The sequence below is a fragment of the Siniperca chuatsi genome, linkage group LG14, assembly GCF_020085105.1.
Source record: "Siniperca chuatsi isolate FFG_IHB_CAS linkage group LG14, ASM2008510v1, whole genome shotgun sequence".
Taxonomy (NCBI): domain Eukaryota; kingdom Metazoa; phylum Chordata; class Actinopteri; order Centrarchiformes; family Sinipercidae; genus Siniperca; species Siniperca chuatsi.
Genome location: NC_058055.1, coordinates 23981451 through 24002151, shown reverse-complemented (window position 1 = coordinate 24002151; position 20701 = coordinate 23981451). Strand labels below are relative to the sequence as shown.

Below are 20701 nucleotides of genomic sequence, written 5' to 3'. Positions count from 1 at the left end.
TTGTTTAATCCGTACAAAAACTGAAGCATAAAAACAGCAAGTTGTGGTAACTTCCTGGCACAAAGACTGGACCTTCATCAAGGCAAGGCTTCAAGATAAAGCATAAAGAATGACCTACCTTACACAGTCTGACATTTTGGGAAATATTAATGCCACTCTCATGTCTGCACACACTTAGCTTAGCTTAGCACAAAGACTGGAAACAGGGGGAAACAGCTAGCCTGGCTCTGTCCAAAGGTAACAAAATCCACCGCACAAACAACAGTTTCTGTGCAAAACTATCCACCACCTTATTAAAATCAAGTTGCTCTGACCAGATCGCTAGATGCTAATTCCTTACTCTGCACTGAAAGGGGTTCTTTTTTTTTAAATATTGAACATTTTTTCCACTCATTACTTTTGCAATTTGTGCAGTTTATGGCACAAAAAGAACTTTTCATGTTGATTTCCCCATAAGCTCTCAGTTATTACGGTTTGTTTTCTACACCCACGTGCAAAAGTGCCTGTGCTCAGCGCTTCTATTGTTGCATATACTCATTTCACACTGCAATACTTTACCCACTGCTGGTAAAGTTTTTATTCAAAGTGACAGTTCAATCATCAAGAAAGGAATAACAGTACGCAATAATGATCATAGTACTTTATCATTGTATGATTAATGCACTGATGTAATTATAGTCTCTACAACACTCAAAACAGAAATCTAAAGGACTCATAATCTAAACTCAGATGTTTTTAATTTAACGTTTAGGAGATGATTTGTTGAAAGTTTTTTATTGCCTCTATAATGGAAACATTATCCACTTTAGTACCAACATTGTGTAGATTATTGTGTCAGCTCAAGTCTTGCTTTCAATGTATGATTTGAATATTTTGTTTATTGTTGTCAGTAAATATCTTCATTTAACTTTGGTACTTTGCATTTCTACTTTCACATTTACCTCAAACATAAAGAAGAAGGACTTTATTCTTCAAGTAAAACTTTTGTTGTGGTTTTTCCAGTGACTGTGTCTGCATGTTTCACTCTTACGTTTTTGGGGTTTTTTGCGCGTGTATGTTGCAGTTTGTTGTAGGAAGTTAATTTGGTGGTGGCTGGTTTCACTATGATCTGGGGGGGGGGTACAGAAACCCCTCTTCAGTTTGCACCATTGAGCTTGTCAAAACATGCAAAATAGTTTGCAGAGTGAGCAGAATCCCAAATAAGCATTATGTTATTCACTTAAGTACAGTTTTGCGTACTTAACTTGAGTATTTCCATTTTATGCTATTTTATCTGACAGCTGTAGTTACTGGTGACTTTTCAGATTAAGATTTTACATTGAAAAAACATGATAAACTCATTAAAAACAACCCATTGTTAAAGATTAAACCAGTGGTTTCCAACCTTTTTGTACAAAAAAAACAGTGTCTCGACGGGCCTCTTGTCACGTTTCAGATGTCTGAGTTGTTATCAGTTCAACCAAAGGGACATTTCACCTCTAAATTTCACAGATTGTTTCACTTGAATGATTGTCCGAGGCCCAAAGAGGTAAAATTATCCAGTATTTCACCAAAAGAAAACAAATATTATAGAAAAGTCCAAAAAATGAACGCAAATCCACCCCTCAGATTTATCTGATGGTCCTTTGGAGGGGCCCGATCCCTGCGTTGGGAACCACTGGACTAAACTGCCAGCTACACCTGCAAGATGCTGCTTACACGTTGATGCATCAGTATTAAAGGAAAAGTTGGACATTTTGGGTCCGTTACAATAAGAGAAATAGTCTGCCACATAATCTCCTGTAAAACTGCAATTTTTTTTTATTCTTCAGTTTTTGTGCAGATTAAACAAACAAGATATAACAAGTTAATTAGTGACATTTAGCTGCTGCTGGTATGCAGATTTAGCTACCGTTAGACAAAGCCAGGCTAGCAGTTTGTCCCTGTTTTCAGTCTTTGTGCTAAGCTAAGCTAACCTTCTGCTGACTGACAGCTTCATATTTACCATACAAACATGAGCGTGGTATCAATCTTTAACTCTCTGCCCTTGACGATCATATATTCAAGTGTAACACTCACAGGTCCGTTTTTTGGCAGAACAGGTTTTACTTTTGATACTTTTAAGTATATTTTGCTGACAGTACTTCTTTACTTTTGGGTAAGTTGGGTTTCAAATGCAAGACTTTTACTTGTAATAGTTTTTTCACTTTGTTGTAGTGGTATAAGGTTTGGATCTACCACTGATGTTATTAGAGAAAAATAGTAGTAAAAAAGTAGCCGGGAAACTCACCCTTCAAAGTTTTCAAAAGTAAAAAGCTAGATGTGCTACACATGAGACAAACAAATATGTGAGAAGTAGAAGTATTAAGTCAGCTTTATTAGCTAAACTTAACAACTAATAACCTCATAGCTAAAACCAACAGACACCACCATTTAATATGCATGCACCTCATTTAAAAGCATTAATATTGTAAGGGAATATCAGGGTCTTGAATTAGCCACTTGTATTTCTTATGTTCTGCAACATCTTATTTTCCTCCCTCTTGGCTTGGATTATTACTAATGATCTTTCACTTATAACATGCTCAAGAGCTATCATAGCTCTTTTCATTGCTGTGTGAGATTTTCATATTCCAATTTAAAAGGATCGTTTTTAAAATAGATTTAGAATAAACAAATTCATTCGTGGTAGATTATTTAATTCAGGCCCCGATCTGTTCTCTCTTCTAGTCTTCTTCTTCTAGCTTTGACCTCCAAATTACAATTTGCTTATTCAGTTAAATGTGACAAGATGCTCCATGCAGGTTACTTCATACAAAAAAAAATCACCCACAGATATGGCTTTATCTGGTACTTCTTACGCCCAAAATACCTGTAAAGTTGTACATTGCTCCATTTGCAGCAGCCAAGCAAAGAAAGGCTGTGAGGATTTGAATCATATAAGCAAATTAATACATAATTGTGAAAAGTAATCACTAATGAATACTTAATGTTGAAATTTAAACACCACTGAATTTACAGAATTTAAATATTTAAAAAAAAAACATCTATCTTAGCCTGCATTTGTCTAGATACCATCAAACAAGTAAAATATGACAAACTCTTATTTTGACATGGTGTGCAACAGTACAGGAAGGCCGACCCACACGGGGAAACTCAAAAGGTCAACTTATATTTTGGTTTCCTGACTTTAAATCATATTGAGGGAAATCAGGTCCTATTCTTCTGTTGCTGTCAGTGGAAAACCGTGTTTCATCCCAGCTGCATGTAAAAATCTAATAAACCAGTTTTATTGTGTAAATATAAAGTGATAAAAAGAGAATTAAAGTTGTATTATTGTTCCTGTGTTCTGTTGGTAAACAAACACGATTAAAACGTACACTGGCCATAATTTCAAATCTAATTGAAAGTTTTTCTGTTTTCACAATGTACACACAAGGATTCAAGCATTCAGAAAACTATATTCACGTTGCTCAAACTCAATTAGGATCTAAAAATACAAGTTTAAAAAAAAAAATCAGGTTGTTCAAATTGGATTCTTGAAATTCAAGATGAAAACTTAAACCGAGGACAATCGATCGAGCTTGAATGGAATCGATCAGATATCAGAGAGGAGGATTCAAACCACTTAAATTCAGAAAAATGTAAATGTAAAGTATTATTGTGCCGTAAATTCAATTTGTAGTAGTATTCAGTTTTACTTCCAAAATTAAGTATTCAGTTACTTATTATTCGGGGCATCTGCGACATTTTTGTTGTATTACTGTAGTACTGTGCAATTACAATAAACTGAATCTGATCTGTAAGAGCAGTAATACCCGATGCAATAAAACAACTCCAGCCCACTTTTCTACAAAAATGTTGATTATCGATAAAAAAAAATTTATTGCATTGAAACAGCAATTATTGATCTATATTGATTCAAGAGTGAATCAGAAAAAGAGTGCGTCATGATACAATAATGAAAACATAATTAAAAAGCACCAGAATATAAAAAGAACAAATAGAAATGTAGAAGGGATCCAATGTGATTCTACAACAGTGTATTGCGTTTTTTTTGTTTAACACGCCCTGTACACACACACACACACACACCCACACACACACACAGTATACATTATGTACATTACATACATAAACTCATCTGGAGACAAAGTTGTTGCTGATGTTTCAATTTGAATTTATAAACTTCAGCTGTGTTGCACAACGGCAACGTTCAATGGAAATCTGAAAAGCAGAAGTCAGGATTTTAGCATTATTACAGTTTATACTGTCTCAGTAACATATTGGCTCCCCTCCCTCCATCCGTACACACATACATGTGTTAACTTATTTCCCTTCAGAAAACAGTTCTCCGAATGAAGACGCAGTTCCTCCCTTCAAGGATTTTCTCAAAGCTTCCTCCTTCCAAGAACACATCGTTCACGCGAGCTGTTAAAGCTAATGCTGCCCACCGAGTACGACATAAAAGTCTCGAGATCTTCAAGTCAACACGGTTACATATTGATGAGACCTGCTGACTGATGACATAAATGTTACCTGCATCATATCACCCTTGAAAAACCAACGTCGCTAAAATCCTGCGTCCTGAGAGATGTTCTACAAGCTATGTACCTTTATTACAAAAGTAAAATCAAAGGAGAATTACACTTGGGTCTTATTTTTGTAACTTTGACCATCATTTCTATCTGTTGTGATTAACATTGTACTCACTAAAGTGATGTCTGAGATCTGGGAACATGGTGGCATCACTAAAAATAAGTCAGACAGGGCAAGAAATCAGCCACCATTTCTTATTTAGAGGTAAAACTGGAAGTGCGCTCGCCCAAAATGCGAGTAATACTCAGGATTTACACAGGAAAACTGTGCAGCTTCACTACGGAAAGGACAGTAAGTCACAGTTGAAGTCTGTAAAATGATGATGGATATTTACAACAGACAGTTTGGGTAACAAATTTAGTGTTTGCCTTTGTTTTGTTTTTTTTAAAACACGTCTGATCGACCCACAAGTCTTGATTGTAACTGCCCTCCAAAACGACACAAAGAAGCATTTTCTCCATCAACAGGAAAAATAAATCCAATTTCTGACACCGCTGTGGTTAAGGTTCGGTTAGGTTCAGGGAAAGATGAAACATGGTTTGGGTTAAAATGGCTACTTCGTTTAGGTTAGGGGACCTTCGTCGTCATGGTTACAGTAACAAACAGGTGGTTAAGGTGAGGGAACGGTCGTGGTCGGTTAAAAGAAACAACGTTGACCGTCGGCGGTGGTGGAATGTGACTAGTACATTTACTCAAGTACTCTACTTAAGTACAATTTTGAGGTACTTGTACTATTTCCATTTTCCTGCTACTTTATACTTCTGCTCCACTTCATTTCAGGGGGAAATATTGTACTTCTTACTACCAAAAGGATTGATCCTGTCGTTTTTCTTGGGAGGAAAGTCTCGATCGTCTGTCTGCCTCACGTTCAATTAATTTGGCGAGTGCAACGTTATTATTACTGAGAGGAATAATGTTCACAACTATAAAATAAGACCAAAGTTGTAATAATTTGACATTGGCAGCAGTGTGAATGGTACGAGTCCAGGTTCCAGCTCCTCTATACGATGTTCCTCTCCAGCATGGGTTCCTGGGCCAGAATGCGTCTGAAGCCGAGGCCGCTCAAGTCCAGCGTTTTAAAGTTGCCGTCCAGGATCAGCTCGGCCACAGCGCGACCCACCGCGGGGGAGTGCTGCAGGCCGTGGCCGCTGAAACCGGTGGCAAAGTACATGTTGTTGATCAGAGGGTGCATACCGATGATGCCATTCTGGTCGAAGGTGTTGTAGTCGTAGAAACCGGCCCACGCGCTGGTCACCTGAGGGAAGGAACAAGAGAACAAGGGGCTAAGACTACATCTACGCTAATCCGTCTGATTTTTAAAACGCTTTTAAACGCTTCTTCATCCTCTTTTCATTTGGCAAATAACTAAACTAAGGAGTGGGACAGACTCTGCCAAACCAAGTCCTTATCTTGTGATTGCAGCGTCGTCTGAGAAAATCAACATAAATACGTGTTAACAGCTGTGTGATCGGCTATATCAACATTTAAAATGAGTGATTAGAGAGAAAGTTACAGACAGAAAGTTGTCTTCTTAACTTCTTAGTGCCGGTTAACGTTACTCTGCCAATTGAGAGCCCAGTAAACCTCCATTCAGTTCCCTCCGGCTCTCTGTGATCACCTATACTGTGTTTTAATGCAGCCGAATTCACCATATAGTTGTTCTCATTTACATATTTCTCTGTCTCTGTTGTCAGACAACTGAACGAGTATGAAACAGTGATTTAATATTGTGTTACAATCTCCTCTTCTTTAAAGAGCGAAGTCAGCACTACGACTTTTCTTTTCATATCACGGGAAGGTATGTTACGTTGTGGTTTTATTGTGCTGGGATCAAGAGCGTCCTCACCTTTGGAATAACTGTGAAAATTATACGCACTGCATCAAAAATCATAGGCCAGGAGCTCCCCGTCCCCTGCTGAAATCTTACCATCAGACTAACATAAAGAAGGGCACAATATTATTCCAAGACACCTCTCACCCTACTAACCATCTTTTTAACGTCCTCCCTTCTTTTAAAAGACTGAAAAGTAACAGCACTTATCCAGACACCGTTCGTGCCCTGAACTCCTGAATCAATCAAATCAAATGGTATACACTGTAGCTGGTTGTGGTACTGATAGCATCCCCATGGGAATGCTTGGTCACTGTATGTGAGGTGGGAGCTCACCAAACCAAATTCCTATCAACTATGTTGAAATGGCAATAAAGAACTGAATCTACATTATTTTATTATTGCGACGTTGTCTGACAAAATCAACATAAAAACTGCTGCGTGATCGCCTACATTGGGATTTAAAATTAAGGTCAGGTGCGACAGAAAGTTCTTAGCTGCCACACAGGCCCCGACCCTCACTGAGCAGCTTACGTCTTTGTGCACACGGTTTTCCCGTACAAACTGAGACACGAAGCCGGCGTTTTAAGATTTAAACACTCTGAAGATCGTTTTGGCAAAGCCTGTTTTTGTTGGCCAAAAAATTAAAAAAATTAAAAAGCCAGCTTAGTGAGGACGGAGGGATGAAACTGGGAGAAAAGGATGATTTTTTTAAATTTAACTGCCTTAATGTGGATGAGACTGAGACTTCTGACAAGCTTCAACAAAAAAAAAAAATCTGTCTTGGCTTGGCTGTAATGCTGTGAGTGATTAAAGGTATAATATGTAACTTTTCCGCATTAAAATGTCTAAAAACGACTAGACCTATGTTATACATTTTGTTGAGTTGTGTACTTACATTATCGCAAATGTTTCCATCAGTTTTCAAACCTAGAGAAATCCGTAATTTTAATCAAGATAACGGTGCGTTTCATTTGGTCGCCTGTCAATGGCATCAGATCTCCTTTGCGCATGCGTCAGCGTTGTGGTTGTCTGCCAGAAGCTGTCATAAATTGACTTTTTATCCAGTTTTAAACCACACTTTTTAGATCTTGGTCGTTTTTAACTATATATTTTAACTGGATGAAGGATTTTAGTCATCGGACGTCTGGATCTTAAGTTATCAGAGAAACAAGCTGAGCAAGCGTTAGCATTAGCTCGGCCGAACAGCGTTGGAGAAACACTGATTTTTAACGTAACGAAACTGCTTGATTCAGTGTTTCTCCCGGTTTTAATCACCTGGACTGTTTGTTTTGGAGAGGAGGAGACCTCTGCGGATAATTTGGCTCCCGGTAAAAACCTCCTGAACGATGAACACTGAAGGAATCCTAACCGGGAGAAGCTGACTGCAATGGTGGTGAAGACAACAACTCCCATGATCCCACGCTACTTCACAACAGTCATCAAACTACGTCTTTTGTTATTGTTTTGATGTGAGAGACCCCTAGCGGAAGAAATTACATACTGTGCGTTTAAATGAAGTGGACTAGCAAACTTGTAGAATGACTACCAGACAAAGAAACAAAGAAAAAGGCCAATTATATAGCAACGTATCCCAATCCTACCTTCAGTTTCTCGAAGGCAGGAACACGACAGGCCAAGCTGGGCCAAACCTTGTCCTCAAAAAACTGGTGGTCCACCTCCAGGTTACTGGTATCTGGCTCCTCTGCCTGAGGACAGACAAAAAACACACAGACCTTCAATTAAAACAGTTTATTCTTATTCATAAAAATAGTCAGGAAAACAGCTTTAAACTATAACAAACCTCCTCTGGCGACGTCCCAGCGATGTAGTTCCCTCCTAACCCCTCTCTTCTGAAGTAAACTCCAGAGTAATCAATCAGGAAGGGAGTGTCTAGACCTGGACCATCAGGACAGTGGACCACATACACATACCTGAAAAAGAGTTAGGGAGGAATCAGATGTACAGGCCTCAATGGCAAATAATATCTTTAAGTTCTTACATAGAGTTTATTCTTACAACGTACTGGAAAAGCTGGAAAATGCTACAACAGAATTTGGATCATCCCGAGAGCTCCTTGAGGCAGCGTGAGGACGGATTTAGTGAAGGTTTGACAGAGAAGCTGAAGCTGGTTTACTGCAAATAAGGAGGAACGGAGATACAGGCAGGACAAATGTGTATATATTTTTATATCTACCTGACATGTATTCAAAATGATTTACCGATCTACAGCTGGACTGCTGTTGGTTCAAGCAAGCAAACAAAAATATCTATGCATACCAATTAATTCTAAGAAAGCATGCATTTAATTATTTAAAAAGGGCACGAGGGTATGTACTAAATTGTCTGACAATTAAAACAATACCCATTTATTAGAATTACACACTGCCACAAGAACAGTTTCTTGAGGCCCAGGACCCCCACCGACTCTTATCCCTCCCCATGGACACGCAATTATTTTGCATACTCTTTATATTGTGAACACACTCCAGCTTCTTTTAAACACTGTACAGCTATTTATATCTATATCTATATCTATTTTATATTTGCGATTCTTTTGCAGTACTTGTTTTTCATTATACACCACAACACCAAGGCAAATCGTATGTGAAAACCTACTTGGCAATAAACCAGTTTCTGATATAAACGCAACATGAAGTCACATTGTAGCACACCTTAACACCAACTCACAACATTCAAAACCAGACAAACTGAAAGACAGAAATAACGATAATAAAAACAAATACATACACACAACAAAATAAAATACCCTACAGGTGAGTAATATAACTTTGCTAAGTACCTCGACATCTAATAAGTAACACTTATTAAGTAACACTTGATGGGGATTGATACAATACCTGAGTGTATATTACAACTTTATTATATCTAAATCTTATTATATAAGATTAACAGTTGAGGAGCCAGGAGTTGCTGTTTTAGGAGGAGGGTGTGTGTGTGTGTGGGGGGGGTGTTGGGCTATTTGACCACAAGTTCTGAGGAAGCATACTGGCACCTTAACTTTCTGAAACAGACAGTCTGACATTTACACACACCAGTGTTTGAACTTCTCTCTCTAGCGCTCTTTTTTCACTCTCGGTATTTGTCACTTTTCATGTGAACGAGCGAGTGCAACGCCTTCCAGGAGAGACTGTCTGAAAATGTGTGTCGTCATTCCTATATTTAAACGATCATCGCGTCTCCCCCGTGTCTCTGTGACGGCCGGCTTTTCACTCCGCCTTTGAGTGTGGCTGTTCAGAAAAGCTATAAACACGTCGTATAAACCTGTTCTTTTCTTGTATAACCCGGCCTTAAGTGTGTGCTTGAGGGTGTTTACATCCATACTGGGTAAGCAGTAAAAGACTCGTAGCCCAGCTTCATCGGTATGTTTAAAAAGGGCTACAATTTTTACACACTTTGTTGGATTTGGAAGTAAACACCCTCAAATTAAAGCTGAGAGTCAGAACTGTAAAGTTAGTCAGTTTTCCAATTTAGAGTCCAAATAAAGCTGTCAGAAAACAAAAGAACTGCACTTTATGAGGCACTGACATGCGCTTTCATAAAAAACTAGACATTGTGACAGCAACTGGGTTGTTTTTTAAACAAAAAAAAGGGAAAATATGCCCGCGAAGTCAATGACTTACCTTTTCCGAGGCTCAACAGGCAGTGGAATTCCAGCGATGGTGTCTTTGGGACCGAAGCCAATTCCCAGCATCTCTGCCAGTTTACCAGAAAAGGCTCCTGCTGCATTCACCACAATGGCACATTCCACCGGCTGGTACTCCAGGCTGTTCGGCATCTGCACCTGCTCGACACAAGACATTATCCCATCAGCACTATGCTGTTGCTATGGTGCTGTGTCACTAAAACAAAAGGAGTTCCCAGTATTTGATAGCACATCAACCACATTAACCAGTTCAAAGAAATGTTACATTTTCAAAGTCCAAAAGACATCAGTAGCAGTTCAAGATATGAATATGCAAAATTCAGAAAGCCTCATTTTGGCTTTCTAAAGACCTTTTTAATGCTTTAATAAGGCTGACCAAATGTGCCTTTTTTTCAGAATATAAAAGAGGACAAAAGGAAATGAGTTCTTAAAGGCTCAATCTGAATTTTATTGATATCATATCAAATCTAAAGTTCATTTGATGTATTGGATGTTAAACTTTTTTTACCTTGGCACCCAAAATTAAAATGAACTGTGTTCCAGGAAGCCCATCTCATAAATGCATAATTACCAATCATAATATCTACAATCAATAAACGCAGAAACATTCATTTAAATAATCAAAAAACTTTTACATTTTTGATCAAACTTAACCTGTTGGTGACCGCTGAGTTTGAAAATTAACCAACTACAAGAGAAAAAAATACAAACTGTTCTGCATTGAAATGTTTCTACCATTAAAAACAGTGCTCTGACAAAAACATATTAAAGATATTCGTCTTTTTATTGACTTTTTGATATGCGGTTTTGGCTTAAAGATGGCGTTTGGTTTGTGGAGGGCCTGAATCTGACTCACACTGACAGCAAGCCATTGCTCACTTCACACAGCCCCGTCGTGGGGATGAGGAGGAAACGTCAATCAGCCTCAAAAGAGATTGACAGGAAAATCATTTTGAAAAAACTGTCCCAGTAACACACAATGTAGGCAGCCACCAGAAAGAGAGAGACTATATGTTTAATTTAAGAAACATTAGCCAGGTTTCCATCCAAACGTAGCGCAAATTTTAACAAAATTTTCAGAAAATCTGCAAAAGAAAATGCAAATTTATACGCGTTTCCATCCACATCCACTGTTCTGCAAATATTGGGAGTTGGTTCATGAGATAAACAGCTGGTGGCGCTAATTCTCCAGTCAGGTGCCATTAATCCATTGTAGAAGAAGAGGGCACAACGAGATGACGTCGTGAAAAGAGCTCCAGACAAAGATCAAATGGTGGTTTGTTTCATGTATTAATGTGAGGAAGGTTACAGTCTTCATCGCTCCACAGAGATCCGATGGTTTCGTCATGATGCTTCATGTACGTCATCATTTATTCGCTGTCTGTTTCCATTGCACTTTGTCACATTTTGCTTTTATCGATACACCAACTTTTCCACCTCAAGTGTAAGAAATATTTCGCTGTATTTTGAGGGATGGATAAGTGGATGGAAACCACCTATTGGTTTAATGGAAGAGATGTATTTACTAAAATTACTGATGTAAACAAAACTTTAAAAGCATAAAAAAGTACTGAGTACACCTGTCAATCAAGTTTTGGTAGTTTTGGTATGGTGGGGCGAGTTTAGTAAAGCAAATTCAGTTTGTTGCTCTACTTTTATATTTTAATCTAAGAAGGCACACTGACATGTCTCACAGCTACATAACGCTAACCGTCCCACTTACTTTGACAGATTTTATTCTCCTGAGATCCAGATGTTCACCATCAGTGGTTGTTATCACCTTTGTTGTATATTTAAAATCTGTGGACGAAATAGACATTAACACCAGCCAGCAGCCAGTCAGCTGTTCAAAATAGATCAATAAGCGCATTCTGTATTCACACAAACATTAAGGAAAACACTGCATGGTAACAAGACAAGAGAAGTGTGTGTCTAGGGGTGTACACTTCATACGTACGTCAATTTTTGTCAGACATATAACTGCATATTAATTAAATAAAATTCAGATGACTTCAGAGCTGCCAAAAACTTTTCACTTTTAAAATGATGCCAATGCCTTTGTATCAGTGCTAGCATAGCAAGTCCTGTAGTCCTTCAGTAGACTTTTAAGTGAAAGAAAGGTGAGTAAAAAGCCTTCACTTTTACTCCTATTTATCTCATTTCTTATGACTTACAAACACTCTTAAATTTAAGAGAGCTCCAGAGGTCTCTTAAGTTGGTTAATAGTAGATCCCAGATGGCTGCAGTACACAGACACAGGTGAGCGCACACCTGGAGTGATTGTACAAACTAGCATTGGTCATTAATAATTAGCTGAAACAATGTGTGTAATTCAGAATAGGGTAGTTTTAGCCTACTAGTTGCATTTTAATTTGAACATTTTGACCTTTTTCCTTTTCTTTATTTGTGTATTTATTTATTTTTGCATGTATCAGGAGTGATAACAACAAGAATAAAGCTGGCACTGATTTTGTTTCATGCATCTTCAATGTCTGCTCTTGGTACTAAATTGTCCTTATGACATAATTTCTCAGATGCTCCTCATCAGCCAGATTTTTGTTTCCATTTTGGCCAACTTCCTCTTATTTCATCCCTATTTTATATCATAAATATATTAGTTTGTTGTTCGTTTGACATGTTAATTGCTACTGAAAATATTAAGGATTTCACACAAATATACTTTAAAAAAAGAAAAGAAAATTATATACGTTTTTACAGAATATCATATCACTGAGAAAACGTCATGATTTGTTTTTAGAAAGAATGCAGCAGAGTTTGTGTCTGATTGGCTGTTTTTGCTCTGAGTACACATGTGACTAACGTTACATTTTGCTCTTTGGTTTGGGCGAAATCAGATGAAACCTTATGAAGCTTTCTTTCCATTTGTACCGAAAAAGATTTGAAGCTTCAGGGCTTCAAACTCAGCAAACACAGTGACATCTGGTGGCTTGTAAAACTCATAGCAGCCCTTCAAGACCGACGCACCACCACACCTCGCTGATATTAACACTTTTAGTTTCATATGTGTGCAATAAAAGAAGCCTGCGTGTTATTATTAAATCTGTATATTACGATATGTTACAGTAAAATAATTCTGCATTGTCCAAAAAGCCTAGATATAAAATATTTTTGCTGACACAAAACATTAACGTACCTTTTTGGTGTATTTTAGTCCGAGTGCCACTGTGGGCTCATGTTTTTAAACTTCATGGTTGCTATTTATGTAACATTTCATGAGTGATATTCATTCAATTAGCCTGTTACTTTTATTACATTATTACTTGGTGTCAGGAGGAAATGTTCTCATAGTTATCATTATGTCTTTCAAATGTTCATCACTACATTTCTCTATTATTCTCCTCTCTTCTTATCCCACTAATGATAGTTTAGCTGCAAAACTTTCAAAACTGTCAAACTGAATGAAGCCTTTCTGAAGCACCAGTGACGTTTGAAGCTTCGGACGTCATCAGTCACGTGATATTCTTCATTCAACACAATGCACTCCAGCACAATGCACTGAAACAATGAGCTTCACAGGAGTTAAAATACAACATGTTGTACCACAGTAGACGCAGACGGTGTTGAAATAACTCGCTGGTTAACATGTTGGCCCTGTGTTTGTGTTAGATAAGTGACTTTTTTTAAACCAGGCCAGAGTAGCAAAGAGTCACACTTTATCCCTGACAAAGCTACATCAGGATGTTTTTGTGTCAGGAGGCCATAACAAACCTGTAACTTCTCCGCAGCACTGAATGGCTCCCATGGAGATGGCTTTCCTTCTGAAGGCGTTCAGCAGAGTCCAGGGGTCAAACCAGCCCTCGTTCTCCAACCCTGGAAGGCAGGACGAGTGGAAATGAAAGTTAATGCTGTTACAAAAATGGTTGATACACCCACATAATCAGGCTTACTGGTGTCATAACAGGAGGAAGATCTTGCAGTGATCTAAAACTTCTCAAAAATCGTAAATGAGAAACTACAATGTGTCATGTATTTAAGATTAATGCTGAACATAAGATTTGAATGACATGAATTTTACACAGGAATACGTCAAACATCTGATATAGCTAGTATTGATATTGCTACTAATCACACACTGTCACTTTTGCCTTTTAATTTTGTATTCAATTGTTCTTGTATAGTTTCTATTTTTACTTCTATTCTTATTTTAGTTTTATATACCTCCTATCATTAATTTTTTACTGTCTCTATTTATCTGTACTTATTTCTGTCCTTGTGCTGCTGCAACAACTGAATTTTCCCTCTGGGGATCAATAAAGGCTTATCTTATCTTGAAGTAATGAGAAAAAAATATACTAACCAGCTGTGATTAGGGGAAACCTCCATCTTATCAGAGGTGGACAACACTGAGGGCCAGATTTATGAAGGCTTTTGAGCCCGTTTTTCAGATTTGATGCAGTGTGTTTATTCAAACAGATGCACCAGGTTGGAGTCGCAGTTTTCATGTCATTTTAGCAAGTGTTTTAGCAAGGTGCATCTCTCTAATAAGAGGTGACGTTTTAAAAGCGCATGATTATGTATTCCACTGGATTTACTAAGATCATGCTATTTGCAACGATCAGTTTTACGGGCAAAATTCCCCGTCTCTGAAAAGTAAACACAGCGCAGATGGGATTTACAGGAGCCACAAGGAAGACTGTGGTGGGAAAAGAAATGTGACTTTACCTTTATTCTACAGAAAACTAAATGGCAGCAGATATAGAGGTGTGGTGCACCACGAAAATATCCAGAGAGCTAAAACTAAATCTGATTCTTAGAAAGAAAAATAGAGCAAATATAATCAATTAACATATTTTCTAATCAGCTATCTGATTGTTGCTGAAAATGTTATGACCCTATTTGACCATATTACATCAAATTCCACACACCGTGTACTCTTACAACCATTTGTAGTGATTACATATCTGTGTTTTATCTGCACACACCATATGAAGCGAGCACCACACCATCTGTGTTGATCCAGGGAAATTTCTCCTTTAGTTGTGTCGGAGAGAGAAGTGAAACTTTGGCTCCAGCATACCTAGAAATCACAAAGCAAGGTAAATGATTGACAAGTAATTGGACACTTTCCCCAGGAGGGACTGATTTCTAGCTTTCTGATATCACGCAGTTGTACTGAATGAAAGAGGGCCGACACCTCTGGGTGCTGTAGTTCTCCTCCATGATGTGGGCCACCTCCTCACTGGCCAGGAAGAGGTATCCTGATTGGTTGAACTGCAGGTCCACCGGGTCTTCGTTCAGCACGCCGAGATGTTCCTGAGAGGACACGGAGGTGCGACAGCCACTTTGCACTCATTAACATAATAATTAACGTAATAACAACATGGAAAAAGTTACAAAACATACAAACAACAGGGCTAGATCATGCATCATAAATACAGTATGCACTCCTGAGAGGCGCAGCGGTGGTGGGCCTTTAAATAACACGTTTGTCCTCTGGGTGGCGCTAGAGTAAAGACAATAGGGTCGTTAAAGGAATAGTTCAACATTTGATGAGGAGATCAATATCATTCTCATATCTGTCTGTTAAATATGAAGCTACAGCCAGCAGCAGTTAGCTTAACTTAACTAACTAGCCTAACTATTTCTTGGCCGGGACTAGTTACTAGGCAACCAGCAGAGACTACAGGAAGTTATTGCTCCCAGCCAAAAAAAAATTACCCACATAACCCACTTTGGTTTTTCTACAGATTAAACAAATGAGACACAAAGTGTTAATTAGTGAGCTTTAGAGCTGTTTCTCCTTGTTTCCAGCCTTTGTGCTAAGCTAAGCTGAGCTAAGCTAACCGGCTACATGCTGTAGCCTTATATTTCACAGACAGATGAGAGAGCGGTATTGATCTTCTCAATTAACTCTCTGCTAGAAAGTGAATAGCAACATCTGTGATGATTGGACAGCGTTATAATGTAAGGTCGGCCTGTTATTTTGCCAAACAAAATATTTTGTATAAATAAACTAAATTATTTCAATATGATAATGCAGTTTTTAATACAAATATGTCTTCTTCTTCTTCTGCAGGACACAATAACTATTTACATATAATAAGTAACTTATATTGATTTCTACATTTACAGTACACAGCCCAAATATTCAACTGGTGGATAATTCGGATCCAAAGCAAAATTTCAATGTAACCTGACTCAGATCACTTGCCTCACACACACACACACACACACCTTTTAGCTGCTAGTAGCGAGAGTTAGCGAAAACGTTATCAGAGTTAAAAGCTTGAATTAAAAGAGTGAAAAGGCATGTTCAAAACTAGCCGATGCTAATAAAGGTTAGGTAAGAAATAACGTGTTAGTTTCGCCAGGGGGAAAGCGTGACACCAGTTTGCTTAATTTGTAATCAAACAGTGGCCATTTTGAAGAAGAATGTTGTCCCCATTGCTCAGAGGTAAGAACCACAAAACTTTTCACATTAGAATAACTGTAAAATCAATTAAATCAGAACACTTGTCTCAGTGTCTCTGCCCGGCCGTCACACCTTTTGTGCCCCAGTTTAAATATTTAGTTACACAATGAACCACCATTAATACAGAAATGTGTTTTATGTTCCCTCTTTTCTGGGTCTGTGACACTGTGGAAATCTGGCTAGTGGACCTTTAAGTACCCCCGTTCTACAGTATCTGTAATATACACTGATACCATACTATAATGGTTGTATAAGTAAAGACAAAATCAAGTGTACATTAGTCTCCATCTTTAAAGCTAGACTCAAAAAGAATTTCTAATTAAATTCTCCTGAGACTGGCTTTAACGATACCAAATATGGGGCACAAAATATCAACCAGCTGCAGTTTAAATCCAACAATATTAATAACCAATATTGATCAAACCTCAGCTACCATACAAGAGGCTGTTGCTCATATATTAAAATAAAGAACACGCTCCGAGCACGATGGGTCACGGTCACGTTTAATGAATTAAAGGCTCGTCATTCAGTGCCAGTGTGCGGTGAGCTGAGACAGGCTCCACACAAACAAACACCAGCGACTTCAGAGTGACCTACATTGATGTTCCTCATGAAGTCTGCGGAGGCCAGGGAGAGGTGGATGTTCTCAGGCAGGGAGAACTGCTGTCGGATCCCCCCAGCAGACAGCACGGTGGAGGCCTGGGAGTACTGGGGAGTGTGGGGGGGGGGGACCACATGCAGGAGGAAGCAGTTAATAAGGAATTGTGTAGGAGCAGAGGCGTCGGTGTAGTGTATATTATGCTGCTTATCACTGAGCTACTGTCAACACTAAGGATTCGGAAACAGTTCAGCCGATATTTTGGCTATACTAAACTTTAAGATTAATTTATTCCTCCCCCAGGTATTTGCCGTTTTGTCCAGAACGTTTACCTTAGTTTCTCTCATCTACTTGCAGCTGCAAGTGTTGATTAAGAAGGGGGTGATTTCTGTTTTTCATTAAACCCTACCTCGTTGCACGCTATTAAAACCAGTACTGAGATTCTTTACTTAAGTAAAAGTACCATTACCACGTTGTAAAAATACTCCTTTACAGAGTAAAATTAAAAGTCCTGCATTAAAAAGGTTACTTAAGTAAAGTATTATCAGGAAAATGTACTTAAAGTATCAAAAGTAAAAGGACTCACTGCACAGAAATGGCCCCTGTGAGTGTATAGTATGATATATACTGAATACAATTATATAGTATTAGATTATTATTACTCATGCATTAATGCAGCATTTTACTCTTGTGGCAAAACTGTTTTATATTTATGGTGATTATTTTCATCATGGATTCTTGATCAAATCATTTATTCTATATTATAGTCACAATTATCCAGAGTCAGAGTGACACCTTCAAATGTCTTGTTTTGTCCGACCAACAGTGCAAACCTCAAAGTTATTCAGTTTGATATAATTTAAGACAACAGTCGCTCAACTAATTGATTCATTGACTAATTGTTTAGGAGAAAGGATCTAACTTCCCCTGTAGCAAAACATTTCTAGTCTAAGTTTTCAAGACTTTGAGAAAGTGAATTGCCATACCTGAGGTGGCAAATATGGATCTATTGCTTTTGAAAGTGGAAGCATTTTGGATATATAACTTCAAACACACTATCGCCACATGGACTGAATGAAGAGTTAGACTTGAGGTGTTTTCTTACAAATTAAGTTTAACTTTTATCATTTAGATTTGATACAATATGTTGGAAATTATACTGGAGTGTGTTTTATTGCTCTTTTGGCTTGCTGATATAACCACAAGAAGGTGCCATGATGTGTAAAGCAAAGAAGGGAAACAATACAGCTGACACAGATGATGGCCTGATTACTGAAAGATGCAATCATCCAATAGGATGCCTTGTATGATGTTTGAAAATGTATATAAAGCGGTTTTTAACACATTATTCCTGAGTGGCACCTGATGCAGCCTAAGCGTTGATTCAGCAAAAATGCTGTCTGTGTTCTGATTGCAGGAAATGGATGGTTAATTATGCATGAAAATTATAAATTAAATCAATACTGGGCCCTTACCGTTGGGTCCTTCTCCACTACAATAACTTTCACCCCTCCTCGCACCCTCTCCTTCTGCTTCAGCCAGTAGGCGATGGACCAGCCCACCACACCGCCTCCTACGATCACAATGTCGGCCCTCTCCGGAGGGAGGTTGGGGTTGAGCTCCAAGGGACTCCAGCTGCTCCCTGGCAGAGCGTCCGCCGCCTTCTTCCTCATTGCTGCCAGCTGGGCCTCCAGGTCTGAAGCGCAAAAGCAGAAATTTTATTCTACTTCATCATCACTTTTCAGATGTTGACTCGCACCTTATAACTCAAGATCTTTTCTGAAACTTTAGCTACCACTCTACAATTCGGCATATACACTGTATTGGTATAACTTCCCTTGTAAGTGGGTTAGCCTAAGATCTTCCGCCAAGTCACATTGTAATGTTAGTGTAAGGAGCAGTGAGAACTGGAAAAGTTTACATTTAGAAAAAAAATAAGTGTTGTTTGCAAGATTACATGCATGCCGAATTGTAGAGAGGCTTCTAACAGTTAATCAAAGTGTTTCTGCTGTGACATTTGCATTGCAAACATTTCTGGATTAACAAATCATTAAATAATTTTGGGATTTCTGAATGTGAAGTTAGCTAGCTTGTTGACATATTGTTGCATAGCGGAGTAAACGGCACTTCCTCTGATGTCTCCCACCTTTGAAGAAGTCATTTCGGAGAGGTCTGCCTGTACTCAGGCTTTGACATGAGGTTAAATGTCCACACAGCCATGTGTTCCGCTGGGTCACCCGTCTGGAGGTAACCTTAAGTAATCCATGAGTCGTCCGCAGCTTCACATGCAGCCTGCTCCACGTTGACATGGCTGTAAGCTAACCAGCTAGCTAGTCGGCTAAGTAAACAGCAGGCTACGCAGTGCAAACCAAAACAACAGCAAAGTGAACAAAACTACACATCTTATCTTGAAATGTGCGCAGTCAAATCAGTAATCTGACAGCTAGGTAATCTAAAATCTGAGTTATAATAAATCAAACAAAGCAGAGTAAAACCGGTAGTACGGTGTTTTCCTTCAAAATAAAAGCATGCCATCACTTCTAGGAACAGGTTAACCTCCAGTTTGTCCCTCATGTATTAACATAAGGCATAAACTGGAGCTAGGAACAGGTATGAATTGGATTTTGAATGATAGAAGACACTTGTCCGCTATATGTATTTTTAGGGCTGCAACTGACTATTATTTTCATCAAGTTATGTGCAGATTTTTCTTGATTTGATCAGTTAATCCATTAAATGTCAAAATATAGTGAACAGAATTTCAAATTTCTCAAAGCCCAAGGTCGTGCCATCTTCACACGTCTTGTTTTGTCCAACCAACAGTTCAAAACCAAAATACATTAGTTTACAATGATATAAAACAGGAAATTCTCACATCGAAGAAGCTTGAACCAGTGATTTTTGGCATTTTTGCTTCAAAAATGACTGAATAACTTAACAAAATAGTTGCCCATTATTTTCTGTTGATCAACTAACTGATTAATTGACTGACTGTTTCAGCTCTAATGTTTTTGTGGTCAATTATGATTATGTGTATTTTTCAGCTCATTTAAACAGTACAATACAACCTAAGAGTATCCCTGTGTAATTTTAAAAAAAAATGTAGAGAGAGAGAGAGAGAGAGAGAGAGCAAGTAATTGGATGTTAATAAAAGGACCAGAGAGATTTTGGTGAAATTATTTTTACAGAGCCTTTTCTTTTGTATAAGAAAAGGAAATGTTTCATAGCATATTTCACTTTGTGAGCCTTACAGGTGACATCAGGCTAAAACTCCTCCCAAGGATGATCAAAATTGTCTACAAACAACCTTTTCTGGGGAAAAGAAATATATATAAATTGTTTATATGATTCAGTTTTATAGCTCCTTAGCCTGGTTCTTATTTTCTAATGTATCTTGACGTCAGACATTGCATGCCTGTCTACATCTTGATTACGGTTGGTGGACTGTATAAATGCCAGGGACAACAATGGAAATAACTGCCAAGTTATTTTTCTTATAAAATCTTTTGCATGTTGAAGTTAGTATACCTACATTTGTCCAGCTGTATTTTACATACTGTATGTTGCAACTTGTATATGCCAATATTTTGGCTA

At 38.2% G+C, this 20701-nt stretch overlaps 2 protein-coding genes across 3 annotated transcripts in view; one reads left to right on the top strand and one right to left on the bottom strand.

Moving 5' to 3' along the window:
- Positions 1-1777: 1777 nt before the first annotated feature.
- On the bottom strand, positions 1778-19628 carry foxred1 (FAD-dependent oxidoreductase domain containing 1). Of its 2 annotated transcripts, XM_044221411.1 has the most exons (11): positions 19254-19628; positions 18583-18803; positions 17107-17217; positions 15232-15350; positions 15020-15114; positions 13806-13907; positions 11800-11876; positions 10054-10214; positions 8214-8343; positions 8014-8118; positions 1778-5833 (listed from the first exon to the last, which is right to left on the bottom strand). In XM_044221411.1, the coding sequence occupies exons 1-11, from the start codon at positions 19414-19416 to the stop codon at positions 5579-5581; spliced, it is 1539 nt and encodes a 512-aa protein (XP_044077346.1). In that variant the 5' UTR covers positions 19417-19628; the 3' UTR covers positions 1778-5578. The 2 variants fall into 2 exon arrangements, with proteins under 2 accessions (XP_044077346.1, XP_044077347.1); XM_044221412.1 differs by lacking the exon at positions 17107-17217.
- LOC122887831 (F-BAR and double SH3 domains protein 2-like) overlaps positions 18673-20701 on the top strand; it is a 49270-nt gene continuing 47241 nt past the window's right edge. Inside the window, exon 1 of the mRNA XM_044221410.1 lies at positions 18673-18801. The gene's annotated coding sequence lies outside the window, so the exon portion shown is untranslated. The remainder of the gene's footprint in view (positions 18802-20701) is intronic.